The 23,568-nt window shown below is 34.7% G+C and overlaps 1 protein-coding gene across 1 annotated transcript in view; it reads left to right on the top strand.

Annotated features, from left to right (window-relative positions):
- The first annotated feature begins 1,038 nt into the window (after positions 1 to 1,038).
- LOC128215480 (receptor-type tyrosine-protein phosphatase alpha-like) overlaps positions 1,039 to 23,568 on the top strand; it is a 33,071-nt gene continuing 10,541 nt past the window's right edge. The window contains exons 1-6 of the mRNA XM_052922162.1: positions 1,039 to 1,078; positions 18,960 to 19,196; positions 19,806 to 20,051; positions 22,299 to 22,481; positions 22,829 to 22,940; positions 23,371 to 23,483. Of these exons, the coding sequence (XP_052778122.1) occupies positions 1,039 to 1,078; positions 18,960 to 19,196; positions 19,806 to 20,051; positions 22,299 to 22,481; positions 22,829 to 22,940; positions 23,371 to 23,483 (931 nt within the window). The remainder of the gene's footprint in view (positions 1,079 to 18,959; positions 19,197 to 19,805; positions 20,052 to 22,298; positions 22,482 to 22,828; positions 22,941 to 23,370; positions 23,484 to 23,568) is intronic.

Below are 23,568 nucleotides of genomic sequence, written 5' to 3'. Positions count from 1 at the left end.
GTGTTTATTCAAACTAAAGCTAGCTCAAGAATATGGTACACGTTCGTTTAATTAAAAGATGCAATCATAATCATAATTCTTCCTTCGCAAGGTTTCCTTTACAACGAAATAAACTAACTTCTAAAAGTACTTACAAATACTAATTTCTTCGAAAGAGTTAACATAAAGCGTATCAAAATGATCAATCTTTTTGAAATTAAACAAGCTCAAAGAACAAATGACCCTTATAATTTCCTTTGCCTTTATCGGCTCGATCTTGCCACGCATACAATGGAAGATAATTATAATTTTTACGCCAGTACTGCACGGAAGCCATTATAAGATAGAGATCATGAATACCAGATCAGCCAAAAAGATAGCAAAGTTATTGTTCAAAGATTTATATCTCATCTTAACTTTCATGAATACATATTTTCCCTATTTACATCGTTGGTATGTGTAATGTTTAAGAAAAATATATCTCAAAATAAGCGCATAAGTATCCATCAGGGCATAATATGTGTAAAGAGCGTAAAATTGAATGCTGTGTTTTGTAGGCACTCCCCAAAATGCTTGTAAATACACAAATGTGTCGTTTGCAGCTCTACTCTTATTACAATAATTGAAAATAGTTTTTATACATGTGAAGCTCATGATGTCACGATTAAACAATACTATTCTAGGATTCTATTATCCACCTTTTCCTTTCTTTGTTTCTGGGACTCAATAGAGCATTATTCTAAGTTACACATCATTGTGATGTGTAACTAATTCAATGGTTAAGAATTTTTATTTCATGCTTTTTGATGGAGTTTTATCACTGAAATAACAACAATTAAATTTTGATATGTTCATTGCATTGCTTGGAGTGAAAATACCAATGTTGGGACTACTTTTTAATAAATTGTAGTTACATCCCTTGGATATTAAAATTGGAATTACCTCCCTTGTAAGTTTACATATACACTTAGGTGCGTCTGCAACAGTGTGGCAACAGAAAGATATATCCAAAAAATAATTGATGATTTCCAGTATAACTAACACCGAAAAAAGGTAAAAATGGATGAAATTCACGAAAATGACTTTGATCTCATGTTTGGTAACATTTTTGATGCAGATGCTTTTCTACATATGTATTTGAGCATTTGAAATTAAACAAGTTGATGAAGCAAGAGGATTAACAGAACAAGATATTTTTACCCAATGCTGATAAAAACAAGACAAGAGAACCATCACAGTTTTCAGGAAATGTAAGTAAAACAGAATTTAGAAATGTGACTGTTGATCAGTGTCTTGTAGAACATTAATTCTGTAAATAAAACGGAGAGAGAAAGCTTTCCGCCAATTTAAATATCACAAAGGAGAACACGGGGAAAACAATTCATTCCGCATGATCAACTGAATGACTTGATCTGTATTGTTTTGCAATCTGTAACCAGAAGAAAATGGGGAAGAGTATTTGTCAGTTCAAATGACATACACTTAAAGGTATCAGAATCCAAAGTACGCATCGTAAACGACACAAGAGTTTGCAAAATGTCGAAATGTACTACAAACATATAAAAATCATAGAAAAGGAAGGGTTTTGAAACAAACCCAAGGCTGCAGAATTCCCAGTAGATTGGAAGATTGAAAATGATGTATAAAGCAAAAACCCTTGTAGATTTCACTGAAAAGTCAATAATACATCCATCTACCAGGGATTCTGTGGTTTATATATGTCACTGTCTTTGGAATGTGCACTGGCATGGAGATCTATTATCTCAAAAATGCACACATTCTCCCAAATAAGATTTACCACAATTAATACAATTATTTTGATTTACCGAAAAGAATGAATATATTTCGAAAACAATGATTCTTATGAAGGATACCGTGATTAATTTCAAAGAATAGTGCAGAAAATACCTCTAATTTTTTTCTATCTGATGAGACAATAGTTGATAACTCTAAATATTTTAGGACTCACCAATCATTTAATATTTGTGCGTTTTCAGCCATTAAATACAAGGTTACTATCTTGTTATCAGTGATTTATATTTTACATAAATGCATTATTTAGTAAGTAGATTTATCACTCAAAAATTATGTTTAATATATGGAAGAATGTTATACTATTATATGGGCTTTGCACCTTATTCCATTATTTACATTCAAATGACTTCACATAGGATATCTTAAAGCCGATATAGTATGCAAAAACGATTTAATGGGAAGCGGATTTATAAACAGCTAACTTTGACATGAAATAATGAAAGAAACAATGGTAGGACCTTTGTTAATTTCTGCAGAATAAACTTATCCTCTATATATTAAACCACTGCAATGACATTTCAATTAACAATGCCACATATTTATTTGTGTTCATACATTTTTCGTATTCCTTATGCAATTTTAGAGAAGAAAAGGTCTTCTCTACACATCAACATGTATATACGTATTCCATTATGATCCATTATTAATAACACTCGCTGGCAACGTCCCCTATCGCTGGACTGTACATTTGCAGCAATAGTAGGTGCAACACTGTCAACGCCTCATATCGTTGGACTGTACATTGGCATCAATGGTAGGTGCAACACTGTCAACGCCCCCTATCGCTGGACTGTACATTGGCAGCAATGGTAGGTGCATCACTGTCAACGACCCCTATCGCTAGACTGCTCATTTGGAGCAATAAAAGACAACATTGTCGACGCCCAACATAGCTTGACTGTACAAAGGCAACAATAATAGGAGCAGCATTGTCAAATTTCCTAATCGCTTACAGTGTCAATGGCATATATTGCTGGACAGTATATGTGCAGCAATAGTAGATGCAACACTGCCAACGCCCCCTATTGCTGGACTGTACATTGTCAGCAAAAGTAGGTCCAACATTGTCAGCGCCCCCTATCGCTGGATTATTCATTGGCAACGATAGTATGAACAACATTGTCAACGACCCCTATTGATGGACTGTGAGTTGGCAGTAAAAATAGGTGCAACACAGTCAACGTCCCCTGCATATCGCTGGACTGTACATTGGCACTAATAGCAGGTACACTATTGACAACGCCACCTACCGCTTGAATATGTCAGTTGTCAAGATTGGAACACAGCAATCGGTTCATGCATTAAACTCTTTACAGTATGAACCCATTCTATTGTTATTTCACGTTAGTTACAAGCGTTCATATTTTCTATGCATTTGTAAAGAGAAAATCATGAAATTTAGCCTTTTAAGCCGAATCTTAACCCAAGTCTGTAATATATTAGCGATTGCTCTATTATTGACCAGAGTTAAATTGATAACAATGATTACATTTATGCAAGTACTTGTATTTTCATAAATCCTGACACGCATATAAAAAAGGGATCTTCATGAATTCGTACTCACTTTTAATGTAGCGTGGTAAACTTATAGCATCTCCGAACACTACTTAAATATAAGACTACTTAAATATAATGAGCATATTTAGCCATAAAACTGCTTTCAAAACATTGCTCTTAGGCGCTTATCAATAAGGAAGTTTTTAACTTAAGATTGTTAAGAATGTTAAGGTTTCGACAACGTTTGCGGTGTGCGTTCTAAACGTCTTTTTTGAAGAAAGGATGAAGTTGAAAAGAGAATATTTCTTTACGGTTGATTGAAAAGGGGTTTTGTGATGAACATTTTGAAGGTACACGTGTTTATGTTATTGATCGAAGATTTTCTCAGTTCACTACCGTTGTTTTATCAATTTACGGTGTTCTATGCTCACACTGGTTATTCATTTATTAAGCTTAAGGTGAGCTTTTGTAAAAAAATTGTATTATGTCATTCCTCTTTTATCGAACGTATAAAATGTGTAGTCGATTAAACCAATAAACAAGTTAATCGTAGGATATTTTTATTTCTTAAATAAATCGTCAGAAAACTGTCTCTGTTAGAAAACTTTGTCTCTTTAAGAGACATTTTTGTTATTACTACATTTAAGTCAATTTAGCTCGACTGGTCACCCTAGCGCCGGCGTCACCCCTTTGTTGTGTTAATGTTCTGCATGTTAGCATCTTTAAGTCATTGTCTCAGCAATTACCATATGTATTGCATTGAAACTTAAGATATGTGTTCCCAACTATATAACCTACATAATTCATGATCAGAAGTTAGATAGCGCTATTTTGAATATAATGGAATATGTTCAGGTAAAGGTTTTGCATATACGCACACATAGGTTAAATATCAGCAGGTACTTGATGAATTTGATTGAGACTTTAAACAGTGGTTCTCAATCAATAAACCTACTTGAAAAAAACACAAGTTAGATAACTCTTTTTTCACAAAATGCAGATAAATGCCCTTTATTACTCGACTTAAAGATGTTTACGGTTTTGTAGGTTATAATAGGCTATAAATATACATATACATCATGCATTGCATTGAAACTTTAACACGTGTTCTTAACTACTCAAACGAACTACTTAATTAATTAAGTAAGGTAACTCTATCTTGCATATAATGCAAATGATTTTCCTTTATCATTCGACATAGAAATTCTGGTTAGGGTTTTGCATGTAAGCACACATAGGCCACTATCTCAGGAAATACTAGATGTATTACATTGAATTTGGTGTACTCAACCACCAAACCCACTTGATATCTACGTTAGATAATCATTTTTGCATTTAATGCTAATTATGGCCCTTAAAGGGACTGTACACCAGATTGGCAGCAAAAAAAATTAAAAAATTCTGTAACGAATCTCAGGACAACTATTTGATAAAATGTTTTACTCGTTGATATCATAATTGTAAAAAAGAATACCAAAATATAAAAAAAAATGTGTCGAAGACTGGGTTCGAACCGGTGTCGCCAAAATTGCAGTCCATCGTTGTATCCACTGAGCTACGAAGGCTTACTGTCAACTGGTGATATAATTAAGCTATACACCTAACTCGGTTATATGACGCGATAACATCGACTAGCCAATCACGCATAATGAATGAATTCTACTAGGTAGACATACCCAGTAATCTTTTTTAATGGAAAAATATGAAAACACTGCGAAAAATAAATTAATTGTAAACTATGCGGTAGTTCAGTTAGTAAGTTTCAATGCATTGTACACATCGATACCAAGATTATGTCAGATTTTGACAATTTTCTTTTTTTTTCTCGCTATTTCATCATACGGAGTACAGTCCCTTTATTTATTTGACTTAGAAACCACATTTTAGCCAATAGCTCAGCAAATAAATTATGTACTGCATTGAAACTTTATACACTTATGTATGATAACTATATCTATTGCATATTACATTTTCCCCTTTATTATTTAACTTATTTTGAAATTCTGGTTAAGGATTTGAATTTGATCTAAGTTAACAGTGATTAATGCATGATTCATCGAAATTTTGCAGTCAGTAAACTAAAAAGCGGCGAAATACTCTCTGTGACAGCTATTTTTTTCTTGGTTACATATCTAAAATTTATCCATTTAAAAAAATTATTATTTTGAAACATTCGATCGCTTAGATTCATGATGCAGAATTTATTTTTCTTTCATTTGAACTCATTAAATCATGATTTTAAGCTCTACTGGCCAAGAGCCAGAAACCCTTATGCGATGGCACCTGGTCAGTCACCCGTGTGTCCGTGCACCCGTTAACAATTTCTTACGAACGTGATAAAGACATCAATTTTAATCAAATTTCTACAGGAGTTAAAAATCCACAAGAACTCGGTTCATTTCGTTAACCAGCCAGATCCGCCAATGCATGACTGAATTATGGCTCATGAAATTGACAAAATTACTATAATACAGCTTGTGAACACAATACATATTTATATGAAAAACTACGGAAACAAGCTCAGTAGCCGAAAGATTTAACATAAACCCCGTTTAATGGCACAGGGTAAACACCACAAAAATAGAACACAAAAACAAAAAATCACACACAAGAAACATTGAACAGCAGCACAAAACTCAACAAACAACACAGTGCATATATACTATATAAACAACGATGTATGTTTATCAAGGATTATTTGGCACCGACTTGGAACGGTCAGTAAAATGTAAATTTACTGGGGGTTTAAACAAGTTAACGTTCAAAAACCTCACTCTTTTCCCAACAGACCTGAAAAACTTTAAAACTTGAAAGGTATATCTTATCAAAGTATGCATAAACCTGAGGAAACTTAATAATAAAACAAATGATAATAAACTAATAATTAACCCGAAGTACTTCCATGATTAGGGATCCCAACCCTATCTGCAGACGGAGGAATACAATTCAGAGTACCTAATGCAAAAACTTTCCAAAGAAACGATGCAGTTATTATTTAAAACTATGAGCATCAAACGCAGTCTGCCTTGGAAATTAAAAGGTTTAAGATTATGTGCTCATATGGTTTAAAAAAAAACATATAAAAAGCATTATTGTACAAAGACTGGGAACAAAAAAAAGAAAAAAAAATATCAAAAATAAAAACGATATGTATTCGCTAAACTTTTCTTCCAAATGATAACCTAGATATAAACTTTTTGAAGAAAAAACATCACATGCCGGAGCATTGCTAGCCAGCCAAAGACGGTTTTAAAGATAACTGGATTTTGCAAAATTTTCATAAAATCAAAGGATTGAAAGTTTAGTTATGTAAGGACGCTATATTCAACCTGAGATTTTGTTTGAGGAATTCATACTTTAAAACTAGAAGGCAAGTATTCTTAAAAGCGTTGCCGTTGTATCCACGGTTTAAATATAATCCAAGCAACTCATTGAGTCTATCTGCCCAATAACCTGCTGGAAACATTTTAATTTTACGAATTGTCTTTAAAATATCACCATAAAAGTCGGGATGAGCGATACTTTCCGCAATCAGCGATTTAAGATTACTACTGTACTATGATATAATATCATAATGACTATTTACAAATTTTGAGAAAGTTTTCCTTAATTCATGATATCTGAAACCCTCCTTTAGAAGTTTTTCCGTCATAAGTTTACTGCGAGAGCTGAGATTATTTGCATCTGTACATATTCTAGCGAATCTTATCAACTGTGCAATTAAACAGCATTTGATGGTGAACTAGGAAGAAGGGTTATTATTTATTTTAATTAAATTAAAATCATCACGTTCATAATAAAGATTGATATTCAATATAACTTCCCTTACTTAAGCCTCAATTTCTTATCTGATCTTCACCAAACTTAGAAAGTGGTTAAATATTGATGAGACTTCTTTTTATTTAGCCAGATCAACCCATGCATCAGAAGTTAGATATTTTCTATCACGATTCCTTTCGAAAAACAGCCGTATCTGCACACTCCATGACTGGATTATGACCCTTAAATTGGACAGAATTAACCTTCATTAACCGATCTTCAACAGACTTAGACAGTAATTAGATACTGACAAGACGTTTCGAAAACAAGCATAAATGTTCATGAATGCCCTTGAAATTGTCAAAATTGCCATAATTTATATTTTGAACACAATAGAGCCTCCGTTTAGTATCAGATGTTTACTAAACTTATACAGTAGTTTAATTTTGACTTAATCACGGTTCCTTTTAACAACCAACCAGAGCCGCCTATGCATGACTCGGTTATGGCTCGTTGAAATTGATTATTTTTTTGTCAAAACTGAGCTACTGAACAGAATAGAACCTCCAGTATTTATTTGGTCTTCATAAAACTGGACAGTAATTAGGTATCCATGAGGCATAGGGAAACACCAAGATCTGCCCATGTATGACGTACTATAGCCCTTAAGAATGGCACCCTTTATGAAATCAATAGAGCCACTATATTTACATTGCATGCTTGTGTATTACAAGACTTACGTGAAATTTTCCAAGTGAACTATCAGTATGTTGTTTATGACCCATATGTACATGCTCACGATAGAAAATGGCCAAACAATACATGCAAGTTAAGCATAATCCCTCGCGGGGCTCTTGTTAAAATATATTTTGTTCTTTTTTGAAATTAATGTGAAAAATGGTGCTTCTGAAAGGTAAAACTGTGTTGGAAAATGGGTGTTATATCGCCTCCAGGCATTTCATTTATTAATAAGCTCGATTAAGAATACCCCGTCAGCAAGTAAATTCCAATCGTTCATGACCGGCTGCCGACTGTTGGTTTTTGATGGTGATAACATATTTATTGATGAACGTTAATTAGTCTATACTTTTGCTTCATAAATGCCAAATGATTTGTTATCAGGCTATATATGATTTACGAATATTTAAATGAGTGTGAACAAACTTATATTATAAAAGTAAATGTTATAATCGAATATATTTTAAAACAACTTAGCTATATAATACATGCAAACTGTTTTCAACTGTTTATTCTTAGTGTTTTATCTCTGAAATGGTATTATTGTTTTTAAATACATAAATAGTTCTGAATGTTTAGCCAAGTTAAACAATTGTGTTTAAAACAAAGTAAATGCTAAAACTTATATTAAATAAATGTTTGTGGAACTTAATGACTGTGGAAAAGTGATGATTCTTATTGAACCGGCGCAAAAGGTTATTTAAAGACATGACATAAAACGCTCAGCATCGATAACGGTTATTCAAGGGCCGGCAGTGATGCAAAAGTAGGTTGAAGGACAAAAAATTAAAATGTTTACAAAATAAATTTCTATCTAGTTTTCCCGTTAAATATTTTCATTAAAAAGCAGTTACGTTTTCCCGGAATGTTTATATACAAAAATAATACGTTTATGAATCAAATTTATCGGAACTGCCCAATCAACAATGTCTTGGGGCTTCATGTTGGTTGCAGCTATTTAAAAAAAAAGATATATGCATTTTTGTAACCCGGAAATAAATTTCATCCACTATTTTTCATTATTTTTCTGAATAACTTTCTTATTTGACAAAATATCATCAATAACTCTCAGGACATTGTCGAATAGGAAGTCTTGGGCATTTTGACATACAAACAAAGTGATTATATCGACAGACTTTTCCGAAATAATGTGAATGCTTTTCGATCCAAAATATGATAAAATTTTCTTTTGTAAAGTTTGTTCAACTCCTTAATACACCGAAACATGTAACCAAGAATATAGGATTCACTGCCCAAAAAGATCGTTCTTCAAAATTAAATAAATCAAACCTTTTAAACGTTTAAGTTTTTTTTACCTTCTCCACCCACTTTTGCACTGTGGTTTGCCCTTAAAGTATAAACACTCGTTTTTATTCAAATCAATACAGGCTCAGGAATATTAATTAAGTTCATAAAAGATGATCCGTTCATTTTTGTAGAGCACGTCTCATTTATATACAGCGGAATAAATTCATTGACTTGCAGAGGACTCCAAAATACGAATTTTGGCGAAAGCTTTAATATCAACAAATATCCAAAATCTGTCTTCGTGAAATTGAGCAACTCAACTTAAAATTTCTTATTGCCTCATTTACAGACGATAAACATTTTCAAGGTAATGTAATTTTACCTTATTAATTAAAAATGATAAAAAGTAGTTGAAATGAAATGAAAATAATCGACTTGTATTTCATGTTATATTGAGTTCGAAATAACATACAAACAATAAATGCATTCGTGCATAATTTCGAGATAGAAAATGAAACGAAAAACAGAATACCATTTGTGAACCATACTATCTTCACGTGACAGTGGCTTAATGAAACGAAATATAAGGCAATGTCATTTACAGGCGCGTGTATATGCAAGCTGTTTATATCTAAGACAGTAACATAGAAAACTGCGTTCTTTAATTACATGCGACATATAATTATATCTTAAGTCACGTTTGTGATTGGTGAAGAGGCAAGCACAATGACAATAATTGTATTTAGGTAGACCATACCACAATGGCTTTAAATATGCCCAATGTATATTATATTCTATTATATCTTGAGTGTGCATTTGAAAAGTTCTTTTAGGGTTTAAAAATACATGAAGTTCGAGAAAAAGTATTAATTCAGTATAGTTTCATTGTTTGTTTGAGTAACAACTTGATTTTTATTTGTTGAAAAAAAACGCATATAGATTAAACATTACTGTTCAATTTATTTAATAACTTACTTAATTTATTTAACAGACTCGTTCGAAAATACACTTTTATATGTTCTCTCTGACCGCGATGGAATCTGCCCCCCCCCCCCCCCCGTTGCCCCCCTCGCCCCCTACAATAACTTTTAAATACAATCTGGTGTGGAATCCTTTGGTAGAAAACAGCATTGTAACAATGTAAGTCCTTTTGGATCAATGAAGCTTATTGCCACTTGGAAATAGAATATCGCTGTTGTCGGAGCTAGAGGGCACTGACGGTTTCGCACTTTTCATTTTTGTCATTAAACAGGTAAAATGACACAGAAACTGATATGTTCTAACTTTGGATTTGGTTTGTGTTTTCGAAGCAACCCCCTTCCAGAATATATGTACATACATACAATTATAAATAACAGATTCCGTTTTATCGAGGCAACAGCAGTGTCAACACTTACTTAAATCCGCATAAAAGTGTAAAATAAATAGATAAAATCGTTCATAATCAAGGATCCAAAGGATAATACTTAGCAAAACTACGTTCTGAAAATAAAAAAAACTTAACTTTTATAAAGTGTATTAACTATAAACAAAGCGTGTCACATTAAATCGTTGATATTTTGAAATAAGCACAGCAAATGAAATAACTATTTGCGATATTTCATAATTGTACATTGAAACATCTCCTTGTTACATGTACTTACTTGTGTTGGAAAATACATGTTCAGATGTTGAAGAAGGTTGCTGCACATCAAAGTTGATAGAGGATGTGTTTACCTCTTCAGCTGCAGACGTCACTAGACTTGTTTTCTTTCCGGTTGTTTTATTGATTCTATTTATCTGTATCTAAGAACAAGTTAATCCAAATAGGAGCTACGCTGGCAGGGTCAGTTTTTGTCAAGTTGGTTGGAATATCAGAACTATCTCTTCATTACTTTACTCTTGTCTTGTATTTTTTCTCGTGTCTTGATTCTGAAAACCAAAAGAAATCAAATTCTATAGAAATGTTACAGATATGTTATCTTAGTTGATTAATCATCTATATATCAATATAAGCATTTAGCTCTCTTCACGATGAAGTTGCATATGTTGGACTAATTATGTATACTAGTCATACTATATAATTGTATGCGAAATATTCTTAAGATATTTGTTTGCCTTTATTAATTACAAAACAGGTATTCATTTGTTTTCATAAACAAATCAATGTTATACTACATATTACTTATGTCATCCCTTGATATAACTGGTGGTAGGCTTTGGTCATATATTTACACCCATTTTCTTCAAAGCACTCCAGTACAGCAGATGATTATCAACACAAAATCAAGAGCACCGCACGTACAAACGATCAATGCCGAGTAAACTTCCTTTTGTGAAGCATTATCATTTAACCACTGTATCGTAAATAGTCTTCATGTGGTTGTCGATTTGTTACACACGAACCAAATATCAAACACTTAGTAACACAATGTTGCAATGAGGGCACACAAATGTAATGGAAACAAAATTTAAAAGAATGATGATCGTTCGGGATAAGGCATACTGATAAGATCAATATCGTCAAAACAAGAAATCGGCTAAAGCTTTTCTAAGGCTCCTTTTAGAGGATTATCTGCTTACTACACCCTATTAAACACTTACCGCATACAGGGAACAAGCCATTCCAAAAGAGTGAACCACATTGTGTGCACATACATTTTGAGACGCTTTTATAATAAAAACCCAACATGCAAAACATTTAAGCGGTTTCGTTTAATTTATTGGCTGTTACACCAGCAGGGTTTACACCGACGACGTTGTATGAAGACGGACAGTACAGTTAGTAACAGACCGGCTCATTTTCGCTCCATTGCCAATCTTTCTGGCAGGTATCATTTTGGTCCAGATTATATCGCAAAGCCAGGAACACACTGTGGGGTCCACTTTAGATTCGTATGTGTATTTGTTGTGCACCATCTCAATCTCATACCCTTGCTGAAGTAAGATAGTAAGCGTTTGATACGTTTACCAGATGTTTGCAAGTGATGATGTCGCACAAATGAGTGTCTCTGGTGCTTCGGCGACAATTTGACAGTCATGTTATGTTTGTTCATTAATGCAAAATCAAAGTGTAGCCATCATTGCCGATAGGTACAATTTGGGATCCACAAAAGAGGTATTTATTGGTATTGTGTGGAATAATAGATGTCATCATCCCGATAAATATATGTTGCGTTGTCAATACGTTTCGAATATGTACAATTCTGTTCACAATTACCTTAAACAGTTTCAAGAACACTTAATGAAAGAAAATAGTAAAATCTACTGAAACAATGAAGATTAGCCTTTAGGTGCATATTCAGGAAATATAAAAAATACATACCTGCATACACTAAGAGTTTCAGAACATGGCGTTATAAAGGAAATGAGACAGAACACAACCAACATCTATAGCATATAAATTATTATATAAAATCTATAAAACTTTATTTGTATTAAGAACAGAAGCTGTCACGTGACAATGTTGATACAGTTAAAGACTGATCACATCCGACTGAGTGTTTACTTAAGGTCATTTAAAATTGTTAGTATTATTATTGGGCTTCGTGTCTAAACGAATTCAACCACCAGCGACTCAAATATGAAGTAAGTAAGATAAAGAAATATTACAACAAAGTTTCTCAAAATGTTGATAACAGAAAGGGTATTTTTTCAATACAGAGTATTTTTTTATATGTCAGATTGTGCCTTATGTAATTAATTTATATTCTAACTGCTTTTCCGAGGTTTATTCAAAGTTAGTTAGCTAAATCACAAATAACCTTCTCTTTGAATGATTTAGTTCATAAAGTCTATTTTACGATCTGCAATTGTTTCCTGATACAGAAACGTTCATAGTTAAGGTATCCGGCCCACATATATGTGAATGGTCGATGCCTGATGATCCCATAATTTTGATATCATTTGAAAGGGTTTTACGTGTAAAAAAGACAATTTTAAAATAAGACAGTAAATTATATAACAAACAAGCTTTCTTGGCATTGAATATTGCAAATAGGGCATATCACGTCTGATGTCAGTTGCATTAAAGAGTAAAACTACAAACTACAAAATACTATTTTTAATCTAGTTCTGGTCATTTAGTTAACATATGAGTAATTAATTAAAATTACCATTTCAAATCATACCAAATTCACATCGGGTCATATGATATCAAAAATTAATATGAATAATGTAGCAATCTGAGAACTAGCTTATTTGTGGGTCGGATTCCTTATTCCATTGATGACAAGATAACAATGAAGAAAAAGGAAATAATCAAGTTATTTTCTTGTAAAAAATGCAACTTAGGGAAGTTATTCGATTTGCAGAGTGTACTTAATTTATCTTGATTTTTTTGTCCTTTATCTACGAAAATGTAAATCCCTGTACGAGCAACACAGTCAAGAGTTAGTTTCTGACAAGTTAGATGAAATATCAAAAATGTCTCTTCGTTCTCTAACTGGTGTATTATTTTCTTTTTATCGTGCTTTGTTTCTTTGACTTTTTCCCAAACATCTACAGAAAAATGTTTTCTAAATAGTTTTGCTATATAATGTTTATATCGATATAAGCGTCGAACTCTCTCTACGATATTTAAGCTGTTTGTTTTGGACCTCATATGTATAATTTACACTATATATTTTAAGCAACATATAACACTTTATTTTTTTGGCCTTAAAAGTTCAAAATTAATAACAAGTATTGAAAATAATCTTTGAGTTTCGAAACAAGTGTATTTTTTTCTTCAGTCATCCCTTAATACAACAGGCGGTAGGCTTTGGTCTTATATTTACCTCCTTTTTCCAAAGCCCTCCAATACAGCAGATGATTATCAACACAAAACCAAGGGCAAATAACGTACAAACGATCCATGCTCAGTTTTCGTTTTTCAAAGCATAATCATGGAATCATGGTATCGTATGCAAAAGTCGATAGGTTATGTGCAATGAAATTAAATGACAAGAAAATAAAATAAGGATCAAGCATAATCAGCTTTTTACACACTATGCAACACTTAACGCCAACCGGGGGTAATCCATTTCACAAGAGTGAACCACATTATGTGCACATGCATTTCGCAAACCCCAACCGTGCACGAAACTTCAGCCGACAGGTAAGATTTTGGATCCATAAGTGATGTATGTATCACCATGCGTGGAATTATAGATATCCCTATCTCGGTTTAATGTAACTTCCATTGTTTAAACGTCTGGGCTATATGCAATTCTTCACAATTATTTAAATCATTTTTTAACTAAATGCTTGCCTTACGTAAAAGAAATTTCGGAGCATAATGTGTGAAAGTAAAAGTACAGAAAACGATAAACAACAGTAGAAGAATATTCATGATGTTAGTATGAAACCTTTCAAACTTATTTTGTTTATAGAACGTAAATCGCCACCTGAAGGACATTTTGCACATTTCTCGTATCCCCAGCCTCGCGTTAACTCTGTATATCATCCGTTATTTTGAATTGTTCAACTTTATTGATATTATAAATATTATTCATATCAAAACTTAAACTCGTCATGTTGAATCAAATATAAGTTGGTGCAACCCTACCAACGTCCACTTTCGCTGGACTTTTCATTGGGTGCAATAGTAAATACATCACTGTCAACATCCCCTATCGCTGGACTATAAATTGGCAGCTATGGAAGTTGCACCACTGCCATCGTCTGCTATCGCTATATTCATCGGCAGCAATAGTAGTTGCAACAGTCAACGCCTCCATTTGCTGGACCTTTAACTGGCACCAATAGTAGGTGCAACACTCCTCCCAACGCATCCATTTGATGGACAGTTCAACGGCAGCACTAGGAGATGCAACGATGGCCTTGCCTCATATTGCTTAAATGTACTTTGGCAGCAAAACTAGGTGCATCATTTTCAACGCCTGCCATTGCTGGTTTGTACCTTGGCAGCAACAGTAAAAACATCCCTGTCAACGCCCCCTGTCAATGAAATGTTTATTGACAGCAAAAGAAGGTGCAACTGCGACTCATTTTATCGCTTGACTGTCCTTTGGCAGCAAGAGTAGTAGCAAAATTGTCAAATCCTTCTATTGCTTGATTGTTCCTTGGCAGCAAAAGTAGGTGCAACACTGTCAACGCCCCCTGTCGCTGAACAAGTCATTGGCAGCAATGGTATGTACAATATTCGCGCTCAATGCCCCCTATCGCTTGCCTGTACATTTGAAGCGGTAGTTGGTGTAACACTGTCAAAGCCTGCTATCGTCGGACTGTACATTTACAGCAATAGTAGGTACAACACTGTCAACGCATTCTATCGATGGAGTGTTCACTGGCATCAATTGTTTGTGCAACACTTTCAACGCCCCCCTGTTTCTGAACTATTTATTGGCAGCATAAGTAGGTGCCATACTTTCAACGCTCCCTGTCACTGGACCCTTCATTGAATGCAATAGAATTTGCAGACCGTCTAAGCCCCCTGTCACTGGACTGTGTATTTGCAGCAATAGAACATTTATCACTGTCGACGCCCCCTGTCACTGGACTTTTTATATGCAGCAATAGAAAATACATCACTGTCAACGCCCCAAGTCACTGGACTGTTTATTTGCAGCATAAGCAGTGATTGTATTTGCAATAGTAGATGCAACACTGTCAACGAACCCTATCGCTTGCCTGTACATTGGCAGCACTATAACTTGCAACACTGACAACGCCTCCTATCGCTGGACTGTACCTTGACAGCATTAGAAGGTGCAACACTCGCATCGCCTTCTATCGCGGGACTGTACCTTGACAGCATTAGAAGGTGCAACACTGACAACGCCTTATATCGCTGGCCTGTACCTTGACAGCATTAGTAGGTGCAACACTGGCAACGCCTTCTATCGCTGGACTGTGCTTTAACAGCATTAGTAGTTGCAACACTGGCAACGCCTTCTATCGCTGGACTGTACCTTGACAGAATTGGTAGGTGCAACACTGGCAACGCCTTCTGTCGCTGGACTGTACCTTGACAGCATTAGAAGGTGCAACACTGACAACGCCTATCGCTTGACTGTACCTTGACAGCATTTGTAGGTGCAACACTGGCAACGCCTTCTATCGCTGGACTGTACCTTGACAGCATTAGTAGGTGCAACACTGACAACGCCTTATATCGCTGGACTGTACCTTGACAGCATTAGTAGGTGCAACACTGGCAACGCCTTCTATCGCTGGACTGTACTTTAACAGCATTTGTAGGTGCAACACTGGCAACGCCTTCTATCGCTGGACTGTACCTTGACAGAATTAGTAGGTGCAACACTGGCAACGCCTTCTGTCGCTGGACTGTACCTTGACAGCATTAGAAGGTGCAACACTGACAACGCCTTTTATCGCTGGACTGTACCTTGACAGCATTAGTAGGCGCAACACTGGCAACGCCTTCTATTGCAGGACTGTACCTTGACAGCATTAGAAGGTGCAGCACTGACAACGCCTCCTATCGCTGGACTGTACCTTGACAGCATTTGTAGGTGCAACACTGGTAACGCCTTCTATCGCTGGACTGTACCTTGACAGCATTGGTATGTGCAACACTGGCAACGCCTTATATCGCTGGACTGTACCTTGACAGCATTAGTAGGTGCAACACTGGCAACGCCTTCTATCGCTGGACTGTATCTTGACAGCATTTGTTGGCGCAACACTGGCAACGCCTTCTTTCGTCCTTTGCAGTTGTCACTACATGGCGCAAAAACGGATTAAACACTGTCAATGCCCTTATCGCTCTGCTGAAGTTTTTGTCAAGATTGGAACACAAAATTGATTTATCAAACAAACGTTTGACATTTCGAACCCTTTCTGATGCATTTTCGCGTCCATTACGACCGATCAATTTTATATCGAGGTATATTTAAAAAAATATATAGCTTATCCCTAGACTATATTATCTTTGATCAATCTTTATTAGGAATGCAAAAGGATATTCGAATATTCGATCAATCGTTTGTTATTCGAATGTCAAAATCGGTATTCGAATATTCGATGTGTTTTTTATTGAATAAATAAGATAATAACCTTTTGCCTACATCGTTGTTGTTGTGTATACAATTCGTTTGTCTTGTTTTTACACGAATGTCAAAGGCGTGAATGTGATGACAATACACTAAACACGCGTCATGTGTCAATTAGGGCATATGGTCGTGCACTATAAACAGTCCCAGTAATTTTACAATAATTGGCGTTTGGACAAGTGAAATCTCACAAGTTTCAAACATTTTCGGTGAAATGTAAATGACCAGATCAATTTAGGACTTAAGAAATCGGCCTTGATACCAAATTGTTGTTTTGGCTTCCAATTAAGTTTTGCAATATATTTCAAATCGCCGTGACGATATTAATGAATTGTGTTACTTACATGTACGTGCCACAAACTGTTGTCCGCGTTTCAATATATCGTTCATGCTTTGAAATGTAACTGTATAGTATAGCATTTTAGGTTATATTGCCTGTATTGTTGTACAATAGATGGGTCAAAGTCCACGTTTGTTTTCGTTTTTATTTTTAAATAGTACCCACAATGGTTTGGTTTTTTCACAGTTATATTTAGTAAAGGTCAATCCAAGAACGAGGCTGCTCTCCTACAGAAAACTACTCCTACAGAAAACTCCTCCGTTATCTAATAACGGCCCTAAACCGTCGCCGGTCTGATTTCGCATTGTTTACAAAACGAAATGTGTGGAATTGAAATTTTTCATTTTTTTTACAAATGTTTTGCCTTTTGATGTAATAGGGAATTTCAGAGGCTAATTTAGGGAAAAATCAGGATCCGTCGCGTGTACCGGCTACGACAAAGAAGGTTATAAAGACCCCGGCTATTGCTATAGCGAATAATAATAGTTTACTAGATCTCCTAAAATATTAGTTTTGGTTATCGAATATTCGAGTATTCGATCGAAAGAATTACCGAATATTCGAATATCAATTTTGCCATTCGTGTGCATCCCTAATCTTTATTAAAGACAAGAGTTACATTGATGCAAGCAGTCTCCAAACTCATGGTAAAACGAACGAATGAACTAAATTGGATCTTAACTTTCTTTGAATTCATATGGTAAAATAAGTACACATTGTAAATGGAGCGGCCTAAACTTGTTATACATATATTGAGCAATTTTAACTATTATAACTATTCTATTGATTAAGACATATACTGATAAATAACTAAGATCGATTTTTATTAACCAACAAGTGACCATGTAAAAGACGGATCCATAATTTAAGTAATTTCACAAAAATGGTTAAATGTCCTCATATTATTTATTTGTTATTCTATGACAGTGTAAAATAATTGAGGTTAAATCTTTTCCAAATTACAGTCGAAATATTTTGATAATAAGACTAATTAAAAAAGCGCGAGTAGACATTTGGACAACATTTCGTGGTGCGCAATCAGCAAAGAAAAGAGTAATTTTAAATAAAAGTTTTTTTTTTCGTTCATATTATTGTTTTGACAGCTTATTTGCCACATGCATTTGGAAGGTAAATATCTTTCGTTATTTATCAATATTGTTTTCCAATAACAACCCTTTGTTAATTTTTTATAGTAATGTATTATCATACTGGTCACCTAAGTGCTATAAGTGAGCTTGTGTTGTAATCGTAGGTACTGCATTCACTTCCAGAGTTACATATAATAATAATAAACATAACAAACGCAAAATTACTCTCAAATAAGCTACAAATAATAGAAAATGAGTGGTTGCGTTTGCCTCTGTTGATGTAAGGTATACAATTCGAATCAATAAAACCAATACAATTTGCTTGTAACTAGTTATCCCTATAAACCTTTTCAATTGGTTGAAATTCAATGCTTTGAATTGATTTCACCGGAAAACAAAAACGGAAACATATATTTCTGGTACTATGAGTGTGTAATGTATGGTGTTCCTTTTCCTGCAATCTCGCTAATGTGTTCTGATGTTTTATTTTTATTTCAGGACGAAATGTTGCATTAAGAAAAACAAACATTGTAACGCAAGGTCCTGGTACGTTCGGAGAACACGCCGAACTAAAAGCAAGTTTAGCTGTAGACGGAAATAAAAGTAACGCAGCTGATTCTGGGGTATGTGCCCACACTTCTTTGGGCAACGCTACACACAAAGCATGGTGGCAGCTAGACCTTGACCAGGTTTACTGGATCTCTGGAATTTTAATATACAACAGAGAGCCAAAGCGTAAGTACTATATACCGTGTATAAAGTTACCTTTATATGCTTATTTGTTCACAACATTGATTGTAGAACTGCTTTCGAATGGTTATAGATTACCGGTGACTTACCGCTTCACATATATATTAACTTTTTGCTTTGATCTGAGTGCGAAAGTTGAGAACACATATGGGTTTTTTTAGGTTGACGATGTAATTGATTAAATTTATACACGTTGTACCATATTGAAACGCGTTTTTTGTTATTTTCGTTCATTCATGAGTTTTATATAAAATCGGTAACCATTAGGCAAAGTTCTTACCGTGCAATAAGAAGTGCGTATAAATAACAACGATATTCACTTATATAGGCTCGCTACTTATTGTACAATAATCTTGAACATATGGCACAAAATAGTAATTATAATATCTACCTTAAACCTAACTTTAAATTTTAAAAATTGCGCTTCCTAATCGTTACGTAAATTTTAAAACCTGAATAGTGAGTGTATTTCCATAAATCACAGTAAAAAAACGGAGCGATGCTTGCATAGTATGGTGCTTAAATATTCCAAGTGTCCATGTCTAATCGTATGCTTTAGAGACGGTCCATGAATAAAACAATCTATGTTTTCAGTGAGGGAACGACTGTTTGAAATGACTGTAAAAGGATTTGGATATTCAGAGAATGCATGGGCACCAGCGATACACTTGTTTGAAGATAACAACTCAAACGGTTCCTGCCCTGATCCTTACAAAATCCCAAAGAATGACGCATGTGCAGATGTTATTAAAATTGAAATCAACCCAGCCAAACACTTGAGACGTATTAAAATAGAAACGCCGCATTATTTGACGCTTTGCGAGGTTGAAATTTTTGAAGGTAAGTTTGTCCTTATCAGTTTGATTAAAATGCCATTTCCGTCGAAACCAAATTTATTCAGTATTCCCATTTCATGCACATATTGATATGGAACACTTCAATATTATAACTGGCAGTTACAACTTTGGCAGCGTTTTAGTTAAATAAAAAATGTGAGAAATAATACACAACGCTACATATTAATCTTATACTTCAGTTTTTATGCAATTATACTTGCAATTATTTTGAAATCTCTTCAACCGCTTCGTTCTCTGTGTACAATTTATACTGTCCTTCAAATGATACATGCGTTTATAGTAGGATATAATATTCTTCCGTTTTTGTTATGTTACTATTCATTAAATGCATGTTATAAAGTTTGTTTCATGGAAAAGCACATACAAATATACTTACAATGTTACCCAGTCGAAAATAACATACACATTGTTCTCTCTATATTTTAGTTGCTTGTCAAGTTCCTGATGCCCCTAGACACGGCTTGTATCAGTATCATACTACTAATGTCTCAAAAGGTTACGTACCTTTAAATTATTCAATAGAAACCGCCTGTGACACTAGGTATACTATTGTCAATGCAAAATCTATCCGACGAACATGCATGAAATCTGGTAATTTTGATGGCACTGAGTTTGAATGTACTATATACTGTCAGATACCACAGGTTGAGAATGGCACATATTCTACGGATAGCCAACTTGATGTAAATGGCACGGTGCCGCCTTTGGCGTACATTTTCCTTAATTGTTCTGAAGGGTATACAAGTACACTAGACGGCCTTGGTAGCAGGTTACAGTGTTTTGAAAATGGGTCTTTTGGGAGTTCAACGCCTTCATGCAAACAAGTCAAATGCCAGGTACCTAGTCTTGAAAACGGTAACTACCTTTCTGGGAATATGACTTTAAGTAATAATAGTGTGCTTTCTTTCGGTGCGATAATTCAGCCTAATTGCCGAAACGGATATTCGTTAACTAGAGGTGAGAATCGGAAATGCCATGGAACAGGACAATTCAGTGGGAGGAATTCAACATGCATGATTGTCACTTGTTCAACGTTCGGGAAACTTGCAAATGTAACCTTGCAATACAGCGACGGACATAATATGTATGCTGACGGAAGCAAAAACTACCAATATGGAGTCAAAGTAAGAGCATTATGTGACTCTGGTTTTCAACTAGTGAAAGGATCGAAGGAGCAAACTTGTTCGGAAAATGGGACTTGGGATGGAGTCAAACCAGTTTGTAGTAAAATAAGATGCAACGACACAAGCATTCTTAGTTCACGATTTCAACAAAGTTTTTCAATGTTTTTCGTTTCGGAACGAGGAACTGCTTCGTACAACAGTAGTAACTTTTACCTCGTGGATGGTAACTTGTCATACATCTGCCATGCGAACGGAAGCCTATTATGGGAATTTCAACCACCAGAACTTGGTAACTAATACTGGTTCTTAATACATATCATTTATTTTCGAAGGCTATGAGAATCAGTTGATTTAAATGGACCTACTTTAGTCTGTGAAAGATTAAGCAACACATTAACGGATTTCTTGTTTTAGTTTGATCCATGCAGAACGTTCTCTTGTACCGTGTTGTAGAGTGTTTCCTTTTTTTCGTCTATTTATTTGTTTTCGGAGTGGTTACAGGTAAGCGGTGCAAAATCTAGCTTGCGGAACGATATTCACTTTTACGAACGCTAGTTAATGAGCGCTGTCTCTCGAAGCAGTAACGTTACCAACAGACTTCATGATTGAAATTCTAACAACTCGGAAAGTTGGTTCAGTAATTATAACAACACGATACCCGTTTTAGGACAGTTTGTTCAATAACATTTACTCAGTTTTGATGAACTGGTATTGTTAAAAATTTCGACTACTGGGCTTGTTCCTACAGTTTTTTTTATTCTATAATTGTCAATAAATTAGCAGGTATAAGTATTACCATGCTTACGTGATTTGTTTTCTAACCGGCAAAACGTTGCACAATATATAAATTATCACTTTATACAACAGTTGCAGTCTACAAATGGTGAGGGTGAGAGTGGTATAGGTGTCTGCCTCTCACCCTAGAGGTTGTGGGTTCGATCCCCATCAGGGGTACTTTCGTATGGCCTCTCAAAAAAGGACACAATACTGGTCTCTTCCCAGGCAACGGGCACGAGAGTGATTGTATAAGCTTAGCTTTCGTCACAATCGAGCTAAACTAAATTTGAATATATAAACACATGAATAATGGCACTGTTTATTTTCAGCATCGGTTTGTAAATTGCAACATAAGGAAAATTTAATAGTTAACACAAGTGAATGCCTACGGATAGACACATGCGAAATCGGCAAACGTGTTTCATACGATTGTGTTGGGGACTACGAAGCGAGTGTTAGATATGGATCCTGTCAAGCTGATCATACATGGAGTTCCGAACCAATTTGCGCATGTAAGTTCAGATACCTCGTATTTCATTAAGGGAAACGTGTATACTATATCTTGAATATTGAAATTTAATAATTATATTAATTTGATAAGTCATATCGGAGGTGTTACTGAATGACAACGCAAGGTCTGAGAGTAACGTTGTTACCTGATTCAAATAACAATTTCCTGCACGCATTTGAATGGACATCACATGCCAGTTTAGAACATATTTTCTTACAAGAAAGGACCTTATATTGACAAAAATACAACAATTAGAACAACCTGTTATTACTGTGATCATAAATAAACTTTATTTGAAACCGTATCCTTTATAAGTCAATAATTAGATGTATTTTTTTTCTTTTCAAGACCACGCACAATCTACTAAAACTTCCACTGGAACAGTTGGTGCAGCTGTGGGAGGAATAGCTGTTGTTATTGCTGTCGTTACAGTTATATTGGTTATTTACCGACATAGAAGGTAAGCAAACGTATTTCTCACATTCCATTTATTATAGTTTTACCAGTGATGTATAGTTTGGACATGAACGCAACAACATAGTATCTTATTTAAATTATGTATTCTAAATTAGACCTGGGTTTGTAATATTAAAATCTAGATCATTTCATCAAGGTCATTTGGGGAATTCACATGTGAAAACTCGGCTACAAAGTGATCTATACGAAAATGAATGCTTTATCCTGACCAACTTACCTCCCTTAAATACTTTATCTTTTTAATTGGTTTAAACCAGCACGGTTTTATTGGTCAAAAGGGAAGTAATGAAACACTACCTTATGAAATTTTGAAGTAAAACTATTTAAACATAGTGTCTTAAAATTCATTCTTCCTTACATTAAATTGACAACATTATGCTATACAATGCTTTACCCTTTTGTACGAATTATAGGAAAGCAGCAAAATTGTCAAGAGAGTGTCGTTATGAAAAACGGATTGAAAATGATGGCAAGCCATCGAATAATTATAGCGAACTGAACGAATTACAACTAGCAGTTCCAAAAGGTAAACTACTGTTTGTTTATTGATTTTATTTTGCATCCAATGAGTTGTTTACTTGGTCATTTCCTTATCATGCAAATATTTATAT

This window comes from Mya arenaria, chromosome 13 (genome assembly GCF_026914265.1).
Source record: "Mya arenaria isolate MELC-2E11 chromosome 13, ASM2691426v1".
NCBI lineage: Eukaryota > Metazoa > Mollusca > Bivalvia > Myida > Myidae > Mya > Mya arenaria.
This window is presented reverse-complemented; position numbering and strand designations above follow the sequence as displayed.